This window comes from Haliotis cracherodii, unplaced genomic scaffold (assembly GCF_022045235.1).
Source record: "Haliotis cracherodii isolate W230 unplaced genomic scaffold, xgHalCrac1.p SCAF_2, whole genome shotgun sequence".
NCBI lineage: Eukaryota > Metazoa > Mollusca > Gastropoda > Lepetellida > Haliotidae > Haliotis > Haliotis cracherodii.
This window is the reverse complement of record NW_027266275.1, coordinates 64,713,510-64,726,160: the sequence shown is the minus strand read 5'-3', so window position 1 is coordinate 64,726,160 and position 12,651 is coordinate 64,713,510. Positions and strand designations below refer to the sequence as shown.

Here is a 12,651-nt window from a genome sequence, read left to right as displayed (position 1 = left end):
CAATTTGTTTAATCAGAACGACAAAAAATGTGAATGTAAAAATTCACAAGGATAATTAAGGTCTAGCTATAATCTAAAAGTCCCTGATGTTATATAGGTTATTACAGAGTGTCGGGTATTGTGTTGGGTGTGTCAGTGCTCAAGTTTTATGGTGTATTCTTTGCACAAAGGTGCATCTAGCTATATATCAAAATGCCTTTCACAATTATTCGGGGTGGTAGTACTACTTTACCATAGACTAATATCAGCTTGTAACGGTGTGTGCATAATTGCAGTGATTCGTGTGTTTGTGGAAGTCTACCAGCATGTGTACAGGGATATGTGCACATAGTATCGCTATGTAATCGTTTTTGTAGGTATAATTATGTAGTCGTTACGTGTATGGTGGTATATAATTAGTACCACTAACTATATCAGCTTTATGTTATGATTCACTGAACCAACGTTTGTCACTGGTTAAACAAGGCAGCCTCGAAGAAAACTCTTGGTGCTATTGAACTGTTTCAGTTCAGATAATAATCAGTTTGCAGATACGAAATCACAATGCTCTGTATGTGTTTCTAATTTGCTATTATAGGCATGTGCGTCCCATGTTTCCGTGACATAGATCGTACGACTAAAATGTTATCACTGATGAAGGCTGGGCTGTCTCACAAAACAACATTACAAGAAGAATGAAGCAATAAATATATTTATTTCATATACTACAGGCCGCTCAGTTGCAGCGCAGATTGACTCAAGACACAAATATCTTTGAATATATTACGGTTATTGGATAAGGAAAGATCATTGTCTTCAGAGAAAACGACTCAATCATTCATATTCCTTAGAAAGTGATGGGCATTACATTGAGATTTTCAAAGGATCATCGCTAATCATCTTTGATCGTCTGAGCTGGAACCATGACCTAGTACGAGTTGTCAGAGTAGACGGTGTAGGAGCGAGTTTTCCTACTGTAACTTGCCATGGTTTCTTCAGCCCTGCTGGCTCTGGTCTCAGCATCCTCCAACTCCTGTTTCACCTTGCGGTATTTGTTCATGTTCATGGTCGCCATCTCCTCCTGTATAGAGACGTACGAGGGAGTTAGGATTGCAAAACAATAAATTATTGCCAACTATGCTACGTTATAAGAATACTTGTAATCTTATGTATTATCATCACTCTCTGTATTCCATATCTCATTCGACTTTGCTTGTATTGTGAACGCTGCAGTCAATCAGTCAATCCGTAAAGTGCTTTTACCTTTAAGTTATGAGTTCTATAGTATTACAATACCTCTCACTGGTAGTCACACTTACCGCATCCGCCACCTGTGACTTGTACATCTTCATCTGGCCGCTCTGCTTGTCAATGATGTCCTGCAGTTTGTTAATGGTCTTCTTGTCTTCATCCACTTTGTAAGCAATGTCTTTCACATAACGCTCGTAGTGGCGACAATTCTTGACAGACTCACCATGACGCATTCGCTCCTTCTCAAGCTCTTCCTCAAGATCTCTTACCTGAGCAGAAACAATAATGCTGGTAAAATTTTACTGACTTCGAAAATATGTTGTTGAAGATACTAATGCAATAGCAATGCAACTTCATATGTGATATTCAGATATATTAATGAATATATTGCAATAAGATTACTTTTTGGCAGGTGGCATTTTAGATCTCAGACGTTATTGGTCCAATATCTATAAATCTATGTTTAGACATTTACTTTACGTACCATTTTGGCCTTACTGATTTCAAGAGAACTGGCCTTAGCATAGGCAGTCGACATATTGTGCTCGGCTTCAGTGAGTTTGGTTTGGATTCGGCGTCTGCAAGGATTAATCAATACATGTTTACAATCATTTCTATAAGACTTACTCACCTTCCACATGACATGTAATTAACTTGTTTATTTGACATGTATATATTATATGTTTAAAGATTATGAAATATTATTTTAAAGTGTGTCTTTACCTAGATTCCTCAAGCTCGTCGACCCTGACAGTGCCCTCAGTCTCATATTTAGACCTCCACATAAGCATCTCCTGGTTAGACTTGGACAACTGCCGCTGTAGTGCTGCCCGGGACTCCTGCTCCTCCGTAAGCTGTTCCCTGAGACTGACCATGTCAGTGTTCATGTTCCTCATCTCTGTCTGGAGTCGCTGGCGGGCCTGGAATTGACATTGTGAAGAATATGAAAGATCTCATCATTTGTTGTTTCTGTTGTTTATTGTGTGTACAACAGCGAATGAGTGAGTTTAATTTTATGCCGCTTTTAGTAATACTCTATCCATATCACGGAGGTGACACTAGAAATGGGCTTCACACATTGTAACTATGTGGGAAAATCAATACACTGCCTTCAAAACTTACTCTCTGTTCGTCATCAGAGGTACGTCTAATATCTTCCATCTGGACACTGAGAGATGATTTGTCCTTGCTAAGTTTCCCAATTCTGTGTTCAGCTTCTTCCAGCTGACGGGTGAGGTCAGCTGACTCTGTCATCAGTCTATTCTTCTCTATCTGCATCTCACTGATCTGCTGGACACTTTCCTCAACCTGGGTATTGAGGTCTGTCATTTGGGTTTGCATTTGCTTGGACATCACACCGGAACAGCCCTGGAAAATAGATTAATTGAGGGAATAAACGTATACGATATACCGATTTTTAATTTCATATATTTTTTAAACGGTGAGAACAGCCCTGGGAAAAAGCAAAGAGTTAGAAAAAGCGCATCAGTCAAAGCGCATCCCTCTGCACAATGTTGGACAATGGAACTTACCTTGTTTTTCTTGGCGTGTTCGACTTCATTTTGAAGTTCATCAACATCAGCAGTCAGTTGGTTCTTCTCCTTTTCCAACCTGGAAAGTATTTTTGAAATATTTCACTGAGAGTTGCAATCTTATAGTAGTGTGTTAGTGTCTCATTTTCCCTATGTGTGTTATTTGGACGCTATTCAAATTGGGATAATATTGCAATAATCAGCTATTCAGGACTAGCATATAACAGTTTTTGCAACAACTACCGTGTCGCAATCAACAGCTTGGCACAAAGCCACAATAACCGATAGACGTTCATCACGGATTTCTTCCAGGTAACCAAGTACACCCGCCTTGAAGAACACCTTTGTGTTGCCTAGATGATATTCATCTTGGCCCAACTGTAGAGCTTCCAGTGACATGAATGGCAAAATTAAATTAAACAGAGGAGACAAGTTCGCCAATTCATCAAAAACAATATAAATTTTACTTGAAATTGCTTCATTACCTTTGTTTAATCTTCTGAAGTTGTTCCATCTGGTCATTCATCTCAGTCATGGCGTCCTTCTGCTTCTTGCGGAGGTTTACAATCTGAGACTCATGCTGGGAAGATGCTTCCTCCATGTCGTGCTTCAGCTTTTGAATCTCCGTGTCCCGCTTTTTGATGACGTCCGTCTAAAGATGAATATATTTGTATAACTAACAACTATTATGAGTATGTGTTTACGCTGCCTTAGGCAGAGAGGACGCAAATAATGGGATTCACAGATCGTACTGATGATTTCAGAAAACATAAATATAATACTAAACAACTATATGATGTCATATTTTTTAAAATGTCATATATTTTTAATATCACAGTTGTAGATGTATAGATAAGAGTTTGTACCTGTGACGAAATGGTGCTGTTACATTCTTCAATGTGCTGAGACATACTGTCAATTTCAGTGGCAAACTGGGTTCTCTGTTTCTCCACCTGAAATGTATTTGTTTGAGTCATTAAAATAGCTTTACATACTATAACTATACATATCATGATCTGCCTTTATGTCGATCATACATTATATGCACGTAATAAAAAGCATTAGGTATTATCATTGTATCACATATTTATGTAATAACAGTGATGTGATTGTTACGTAAGATAATCATATGTTGGAAGAACATTTTACAATAGCTTTCATGGGATCAGCTTTACACATGTCTTTCAACAAACCTTAGACCTTGTCTGTTTCTCTGATTCGAGCCGTTCTTGACATTCGTCAAGATTGTTCTGCCAAGGCACAAAAAAATTGCAATAAAATTCAAAGATCATCTTTAGAATTATTCATTTACTTTTTTCACCATTCCTTGAACCATTGAAAACAATGATAGTTATATTAGTCGCAACTTTCCATGATAAATGCTTATTTTTTTATATATGGTATGCTCATATAGATGTAACATGAGAGCATCATTTACCTGCAGATCCTTGTTTTTCTTCTGTTGTTGAATACCATGTGCCTCAGAGTCCTCAAGTTCAGAGGTAAGACCAGCGATGTCTTTTTCTTTCCTAAACAAGGCAAATGATTTGCTTTTATCAAATTAGTTTAACAATACGGATAGTACCTTGAGCACAATGAATAGTTCATACGAATGGGGAACGTTTTATTTACTTGTGAACATCTTTTCACCCAAATGATGTTATATGTCTCTTTCCTTGTTTACTTACTTCTTCAGAGTCTCTTCGAGATCGGTCTTTATGTGACAAAGATCTTCACAGTTGTCCTTAGAGGCCTTCAGATCCTGTTCCAACTTCCTCTTGACCTTCTCAACTTCAGCATGAACCTTCTTTTCGTGGTCAAGCATATCTTCCAGCTGCCAATTGCAAGCATATATTGATTTCATCAAATTCGGAATAGTAGAAAATATGTTCTGTAGAATTATTTGCTGTGGTACTCACAGCAAATATAAATTTTAAGAATGAATCATTTTAATTATATTATCTCTAAATATGCATTTATAAGATTCCTACCTCAACAATGGCACCTTCAAGCTTTTGTCTGAGTTTATTGAGATTGGCATTTTTGTCCTCCTCGGTTTCTAGACTAGACTTAGTCTTGGCAAGCTGATCCTCAACATCCTTCTTGCCCTTTGTTAGTTTGGCAACCGTTTCATCCAATTTGGCCATTTCGTCGTTGAGAGTTCTGATTTGACCATCCTTCGTTTTGATGTCATGTTGACACTGATGAACAAAATAGTTAATGAATAATTAGCGATATGTCAGATGTTTTAGTGTTACAAAATCAGCGTTATCGGATATTTATGTATAATTTAAGAGAAAAACAATATGAATACCTTTGATACAGTTCCTTCAAGAGATTCGACGTTTGTCTTGAGACCACAGATTTCAGTATCCATCTGTTTTTGCTTTTCAGTTAGCATGGCGTTGTTAGATTCTTCCTCTGTTAAACGATCATTGAGTTCCTTCATTTGGACATCTGTCTCTTCTTTTTGCTTTAGGAGCTGCTCAATTCTCTCTTCACAGTCATCGATGGTATCTTGTTGGGTTTGAACCTGTAGGAACAAGTTGTTCTTGGCCTCTGTTAAGGTAACGCTCTGTTCCTCAAGATCCTTGCACCTCTGCATGATCTTCTCAAGTTCACCCTTTGTTTTACCAAGTGCTTCTTCCTTCTGTTTCATCTCGTCCTCAGCAGCAGCAACACTCAGGAGTGGCTTGACCAATGTGTAGAATCTCCACCAGCACCAGTTCCTCATGGCAAGCCACTTACGGATGTTCTTTTGGATTAGTTCCAACGAAACTCTGAAACATAGAATAATGTTATATAAAAATATACATATTTAAATGTGATAACTTAAATCAAATCTAAATATGAATATGATTTTTCTCATATACTTTGAAAATATAAAACGTCAATGCAAGTGAATGAACAGTCCTCCGAGGAAATAGATTCCACTGGGCGTGAAAGGCAAAGAAATGCATGAGTATGCTAATATGTGATTTATACACATTAAAGAATCGCGTTGAACCAACCTCTTGTCATGAAGATTCTTGAGATATTTCCTCATCAGGTAGCCACGAATGTGAGCTTGGAACAAAGCTACAATAACAGATAGACGTTCATCACGGATTTCTTCCAGGTAACCAAGAACACCCGCCTTGAAGAACACCTTTGTGTTGCCTAGACGATATTCATCTTGGCCCAACTCCAGAGCTTCCAGAATCTTTCCAGATACGACCTTGCCCTCAACAAACCCTTCAGGGATAGCATTGGGAGCCAGGATGGAGTACCTTAAAAGATACGTCATTAATTTCAGAATCAACAATATGCAATGAGAAAACAAATTGCTAGAATGGCACCACTGTATTTCAATTTTGCAAGGTTCAATTACAGTAACCAGTGTTGACTGTTTTGATGACTCTAAATCAAAATACAGTATTACTATACACACCTTTGTTTGAATTCAGAGTAGATGATCCTGCTCGGGAATCCCTTTCTGCAGATACGAATACCCTCAAGTACACCGTTACACTGCAGCTGATGGAGAACAAGTCCAGCATCAATCAGACCTAAACCAGACACATACATGTATAAGTTCAATCCGACGTATAAAGGAAGGCTGTAAGATTACACCATTAACCAGAAGGACAAAGTTGACATAGTGTGGGATTTTTCATGTCATAGCAAAAGTAAACCACCAATTCTTCATACCTGGTGTCTTGGTCTCGTTTGGAATGATACACCGCACAAAATGGGGATGTGTGGAGTATAGGTTTTTCATGAGCTTGTTCAGAGATTCCTGTAAGGAAATGAACATTGGTTTATAATTTAGATCCATATAATCCATAAAAATATGCCTATTCTTGAAACTATGTTTTTCTAAATATGACGAGTATCAAAGACATTCGTTGTACATTGTTTCTGTTTTAAGAAGAATTACTACGATTTAGCCACATGATTATGTGCAAGGGGACAGACACACAAGTCATGCAATCTATTGATGTTTACATCATACCCTGTGGGTAGCAGAGATTGTCTGGAAGGCAGAGCTCTTCTTCTTCTTCTTACCACCGCTGGCCTCAGCAGCTTCTGCAACATTCATTTTCATTATATGTTACAGTACATATATATATGCCCAATAGCCCGTACAATCAACCTGACGAGTATTTGGAAATAGTATTCCTTTGAAGTAAAGATAGGGATACAAGATATGCAGGCAACGAACCTCCTGCAGGTGGAGAGAAGAGCAACTGGACAAGTGGCTCCTTAGACTGTTTTAGGAGTTCCACAATGGTCTCATTGACAGGGTCCTTGTTCTTCTCCAGCCAGCCTCCGATGTTGTAGGGAACTGTTCCGGCGTAGTGTTTCAGGGCGAAGTCACCATGTTGGCCACCCTTCATGGATTTACTAGGCTTGAGGAAGTTGGGAGATTTGCCCATGTGGTTCTGAGTCAGTTTGTCCTTGAAGGTCTTGTCAGATGCTTTGGGGAACATGCACTCTTCTTCTAAGATTGACAGGATACCAAGAGGCTACAATGTAGGCAAAACATTGTTGATAAGTTTAAACTAATTCAACAGGAATTATAAGGGATGTCACTGATAATTTTATTCAGTTGGCAGAGTGATCCTATTGAAAAAGTGCATTTGCTAAAGGCATGAAAGATGTGCATTGAAATATGGAATGATTACCTTCTCGATGAGTTCAATGCATGCTTGCAAATCCATGCCAAAGTCAATGAACTCCCACTCAATGCCTTCTTTCTTATATTCTTCCTGTTCCAGCACAAACATGTGGTGGTTGAAGAACTGCTGTAGGCGCTCGTTGGTGTAGTTGATACACAACTGCTCGAAGCTGTTGAACTGAAAGCAAAATTGTGGTATTGGTTTCGATGGACGTCATGTACCGATTAAAGACAGAATGGAACATAAATAATTAGAGCTGTTACAACTGTTCAATTGTTTCCTTACATCGAATATTTCGAAGCCAGCAATATCCAGCACACCAATGAAGAACTGCCTGGGTTTCTTGGTGTCCAGGGAGTGGTTGACTCTCTTGACCAACCAGTTGAACACCCGATCATACAAGGACTTGGACAGGGCACCGATAGAATAGAGAACCTGATCCTTGGTTCGACCTTGGGTGACGTAATCCATGGCCACCTTGATCTTGGGTTTACACAAAGCCTTCAGGAAGTCTCCACAGTTGACACCCAATAGGAAGGAAACCTTCTCAGCCTCAGCAGTTCCATCAGGCTCAGCCTGTTCACCCTTCTGCTTGAACTGCATCTCACCCATATGTAGGATGGAACCAGTGCATTTGTAGGCGCTGTTTTTCTCATCTTCAGTGAAGCCCAAAACATCAAAGGCAGCCTGTAATCAGGAAAATGACGTTGTTGATTGGGAACTAGGTGCAGGACACATGACAGTACCAGCAGATGTGATTTAAGTAAATTAAACCCCCACTTTGTTTGTCAACGAACTCAATTTTTCAATATGTGTATCTGACTGTTCAAAGGCTAAATGTAGCGCGTTTAATCTGTAGGTGACCTTGCTCTACCTTGAAAACATGGTATATTTATCTCTATTTTCCAATGACAAATGTAACCAAGAACTCTTTGTTGTTAGCGAAGATGTTGAGTGAAGCAGAATTGGTTGAGTTTATTCCGAAAAAAGGAAACGCCGATACAAGGCTATTAACAAAGTATGGCGCTGATTGTGCTCAATTATAACGTCACGCCGCTCAAATGACAAACTTACTGTTTCCCCAAAAACAGAAAATATACTCTCCAATACCTGTTGTTTTACATACCTTGAACATTGTGTTAATCGAAACTCTGCCTTTAGTAACTTATAGTTATAGGTATCGGCAATGAGACAATGATTCAGAAAGATATTTATTTATAAATAGATTCGGTCGTCAAATCAGCTGTTTCGATCGGACACGGTTATTGTGATTTGGAACCTGATTGACCAATGTCAGAATTGGAAATAAACAGGGATTATTACGTCTGTCATCTTCATCTCCTCAACATCGTCAATGCCGTTGACTGTGAGAACTCCTTGGTTGATGAAGGTAAACAAACCAGCATCGGGATTGGCCAATATCCTCTCTGAAATAGCAAGGTACTCCTAAAATACACACATACTAATCATTTCTTAATTTGCTTGCCAGAATTATTGCGTTATAGTTATCACTGATAACTATTTGTTTTATGACATGGTCCATAAATAGTTTTCCAAAGACAATATTTAGGCGCTGGAGCTATTCATTAACTCTAATAGTATTCTATACCTCATGTTAATAATTATCATTACTATAAGACTATGTTGCTTTGTTACTGTGTGACTGTACGTACCTGCAACTGATGGTATCGCTCCAGACAACATCTGGTAAAAGATGTGGTAGTTCCTCTCAACAGATTGCTGGTAAGTGACACGGGATTTCTCCAATAAATCTGTAATGAGATATAGTAAATGAATACAGAGCCAAACGATTATTAGTCATCTTAACTGATACTACATCATTAATTCATTATATGCTAAACGAGAAATTCAGTTTGAGTATGCCATTAGGGGCCAGTAGTTCTGTAATAGAGAAAGGCAGAAGACATTTTACTCACATGTTTCAATGTCGGCACCAGCAATTTTTCCAGAAGACGCGAAGTGAATCCGAACAAATTTACCCTGTATAAAATAGAACGTTATTTAAAATAGAACGTTTTTAAGCAGCAAGATCAGGATGAATGGGGATTGTCATCAACAGTCTCATTGTGCTTAGAAATATACATTAATGGGCACAAGAGGATTAGTGGTAAGGTATAACAAATTAAATTACTCTTAAAATACTTTGTACATTGCGAGTTATTATGACAATTATCGAAGTATGTTAACTTACGAATCTGGAGGAGTTGTTGTTACGGGATGTCTTGGCGTTACCGTAGGCCTCAAGGACAGGGTTAGCCTGCACGATCTGATCCTCGAGAGAACCCTGCAAGAAACAAAAAATAGATTGTATGATCTGTGTGTAATCTGAATGTAATAGACGTGAACAACATTAAAGTGATTTATATATTTTTTGTGACAAAATATTACATTGTGTCCATATGTATATACCTTCGTTTCCTCTTGTTCCCCTTCTCCCTTGGAGGCGGCGGCGACAAAGGCGAAGTAGGCGATGACCTTCTTGGTGTTCTCAGTCTTTCCGGCGCCAGATTCGCCACTTTATAGAGCAAAATACATGTTAAGTGTATCTCTTAGATTTTGTATTATTTCATCTGGGCGTCAAATTGAACTATGAAATGAAAATTCTACAAGAGATACACTATTAAAGTGACATATTCACAGGAGTGAGAGACTGTTGCACATTCGTAATTTATATACTTACGTTATCAGCATAGACTGATTCTCCCGATCTGTAATAGAAAACGGTTGCATTATTATTATAATATACAGATTAAAATATCAAAACTGCAGCAAAGAGGGTTTGGATGGTCCTGGCATGGTCAGGCTGGTTAGGCTCATCAGCAGCTCAGGGCCCTTACCCCCTACAGCCCAGACAGCGAATGGGGATGCGCTGCCTGGACGAACCCACCCAGAACTTTTCGAAGAAGGCTCCCCAAGACTGCAGCCTTCTGCATTTTCATGATTGTCAGAAGAACTGTATTCCTGGCTGCCAACCCGAGTACTCTTCCAAAGTCATGCAATAGATTGGGAGGTACCAAACCTAAGGCACAAAACCACAAGCATGGCGAAGACGGTAATAAAAGGATCAAGTCATGCCATCATGTCGCTTGAGATTCTCTGTTTGTGCCAAAGCTGGGCTTCCACTGACAATGTGTTGGACAGTCTCATTAAATTCATTGCATAATCTACAGTTCATATTTACATTTTGATGCAAAATAACACATTGGCGATTTCGAGTGGGAAGTGACTGATCCTGACCAGCAAACAGAAAGCCTTGCGTTTCACTTTTCAGGCGAGCCGACTTCATCCAAGGGAAGAACTCAGCCCTCTGATTGCTGCTCTTTTCGAAAAATTGTATATAAACGTTGCTGTTGTTTTTATTGTTATTTTTACGTTGGTCATTTTTGCAATTTTACACGGACTTTGTGCTAAAACGGTCGAAAAGTTGACGTATCTGGAATTCGACCCAACAACCAGCAGGTCCTGGTACGACTAGCGGACGCTACTTATCAAGACAAACTCAAGTGCGTGTCGTCGTCCCGATTAGGCTATCGTTTATGTTGTAGTCTGATGATCAATTGATCAAGGGTATATTATTTGGATTAAAATCCTTATATATCTCTTGATTTGAACAGTGATTACCTTGCACCATAAACTGGTAGGCGTTGTCAGAGATGGAGAACAAGTGAGGGGGCATCTCGGTCTTCCTCTTGCCTCTGTACTTGGCAACGATGGACGGGGTGTAGATGGGGAGACGGCGGTAGGGGTTGATTGCGATACAGAACAGACCAGAATAGGTCTGAAATATATGTCATTCTTCCAAAATCTAGAGTCTTTTCATTGGTGCAACTTTCAATATCTCATAAGAAATTGGTACAAAACAGAATACAAATCATCTGAAAACTTGAATGAACTGTAGGTTGACATATGAAAGTGACAAAATCCCTTCATTAATCATTATCAAAGTTAGCGTTATATATGATGAGAGTAAGAGCCTATCAGCCTGAAAGAGGGTTACTCACATAGATCAACCCAGAAGTGTATCTGGCTCTCAAGTTGTACAGAACGCAGGACTCATTGAGGAAGGTCATGTTGGCGATGTCCTCGATCTTTTCATACTTGGGAGGGTTCATCGACTGGATGTCGTCCTTCTTAAACGTCTTCGTCTGAAAATGAATGAATAAACTATATATTTGTGACATCTTTTCAAAAATGCACGATAGATGATAGTAAAGTAAGCACGATCTGTAATGATACAAATATCAAAAAGGTCTTTCAAGGTTATTGTGTATTTATGAATTTACAAGAATTGCATGAACGCACCTGTTTGGAGTCAACAAGGAGGACTGTGACGTCATCTCCTGTTGTGCTCTGTATTTCAGCAGCCACAAATCCCTGCTCTGCATCGGGCGCCCAGCAAGACTTCTTGGCATCAAATGACTGGTTCTGCTCCTTCATCAGCTTCTTGCGGTCCACAGCAAGATACTGCATCTCAGGGTCGGCAGGATCGTATGAAGCCATGTTGACTTGAGTCGAAATACGTCGAAATCAAGAAAGACTGCAGTCGGACAGCTCTGAAGGAAGAAGTATTACAATTACACAACTTAATGAGATTGAGGTAATCTGAGCATGTGATTAATCCTGTTTTGTTTATTTACAGCATTAATTGTTTATTTTTCGGAAAGTTTTTCTATACAGCCTTTGTTATTTGCAACTACGAGCCAACTTGTCTTGCATCAAAACACGGGCTGTGTACTCGCGGGCAGATGACCACGCAGTACGCTGATCACTGAGTGATTTTGGTAATTTGTTGCAAATTAAGTTTGAGTGCGAGACTGTCGGATTAACGGGTCTAAATAACACTGATTTAATCGGTTCCCATCATTTGTGTCGGATGAAGCCGATTGTCGGATTAACGAGTGTTGGATTAACGAGACTTGACTGTATATTTTTGCAGTATATACGGTTGAACGTGAGTGGGTGAATTGGATTTAACGCCGCTTTGAACAGTATTTCAGTTATATCACGGCGTATCAGCTTAATTTGGGAGGAAAGCTCGAAGTGATGCAGGTCTCAGACGTTTACCACTTCGGTGAAACCCACGATCACGGATATGGTGCTGCAACCAACTTATAAACATAATCTGATCGAACCGTCATTCGAACCACGATCATAACTTTCTGGTGTGACCAAGGGACGCAATTCTTAACAGCGAATTGCGGCGCCTT

At 39.2% G+C, this 12,651-nt stretch overlaps 1 protein-coding gene across 1 annotated transcript; it reads right to left on the bottom strand.

Moving 5' to 3' along the window:
• Positions 1–907: 907 nt before the first annotated feature.
• Positions 908–11,944, bottom strand: LOC139469419 (myosin heavy chain, striated muscle-like). The gene is made up of 29 exons (XM_071251583.1): positions 11,747–11,944; positions 11,446–11,589; positions 11,066–11,222; positions 10,125–10,152; positions 9,854–9,959; positions 9,636–9,728; positions 9,361–9,424; positions 9,097–9,195; positions 8,747–8,850; positions 7,709–8,110; positions 7,430–7,600; positions 6,967–7,270; positions 6,757–6,830; positions 6,453–6,540; positions 6,193–6,310; positions 5,774–6,031; positions 5,077–5,542; positions 4,754–4,963; positions 4,451–4,596; positions 4,201–4,291; positions 3,956–4,012; positions 3,629–3,715; positions 3,248–3,414; positions 2,763–2,841; positions 2,353–2,598; positions 1,954–2,150; positions 1,715–1,808; positions 1,299–1,499; positions 908–1,060 (listed from the first exon to the last, which is right to left on the bottom strand). Exons 1-29 carry the CDS (start codon positions 11,942–11,944, stop codon positions 908–910), a joined length of 4,602 nt encoding a protein of 1,533 aa, XP_071107684.1.
• Between the last annotated feature and the right edge of the window lie 707 nt (positions 11,945–12,651).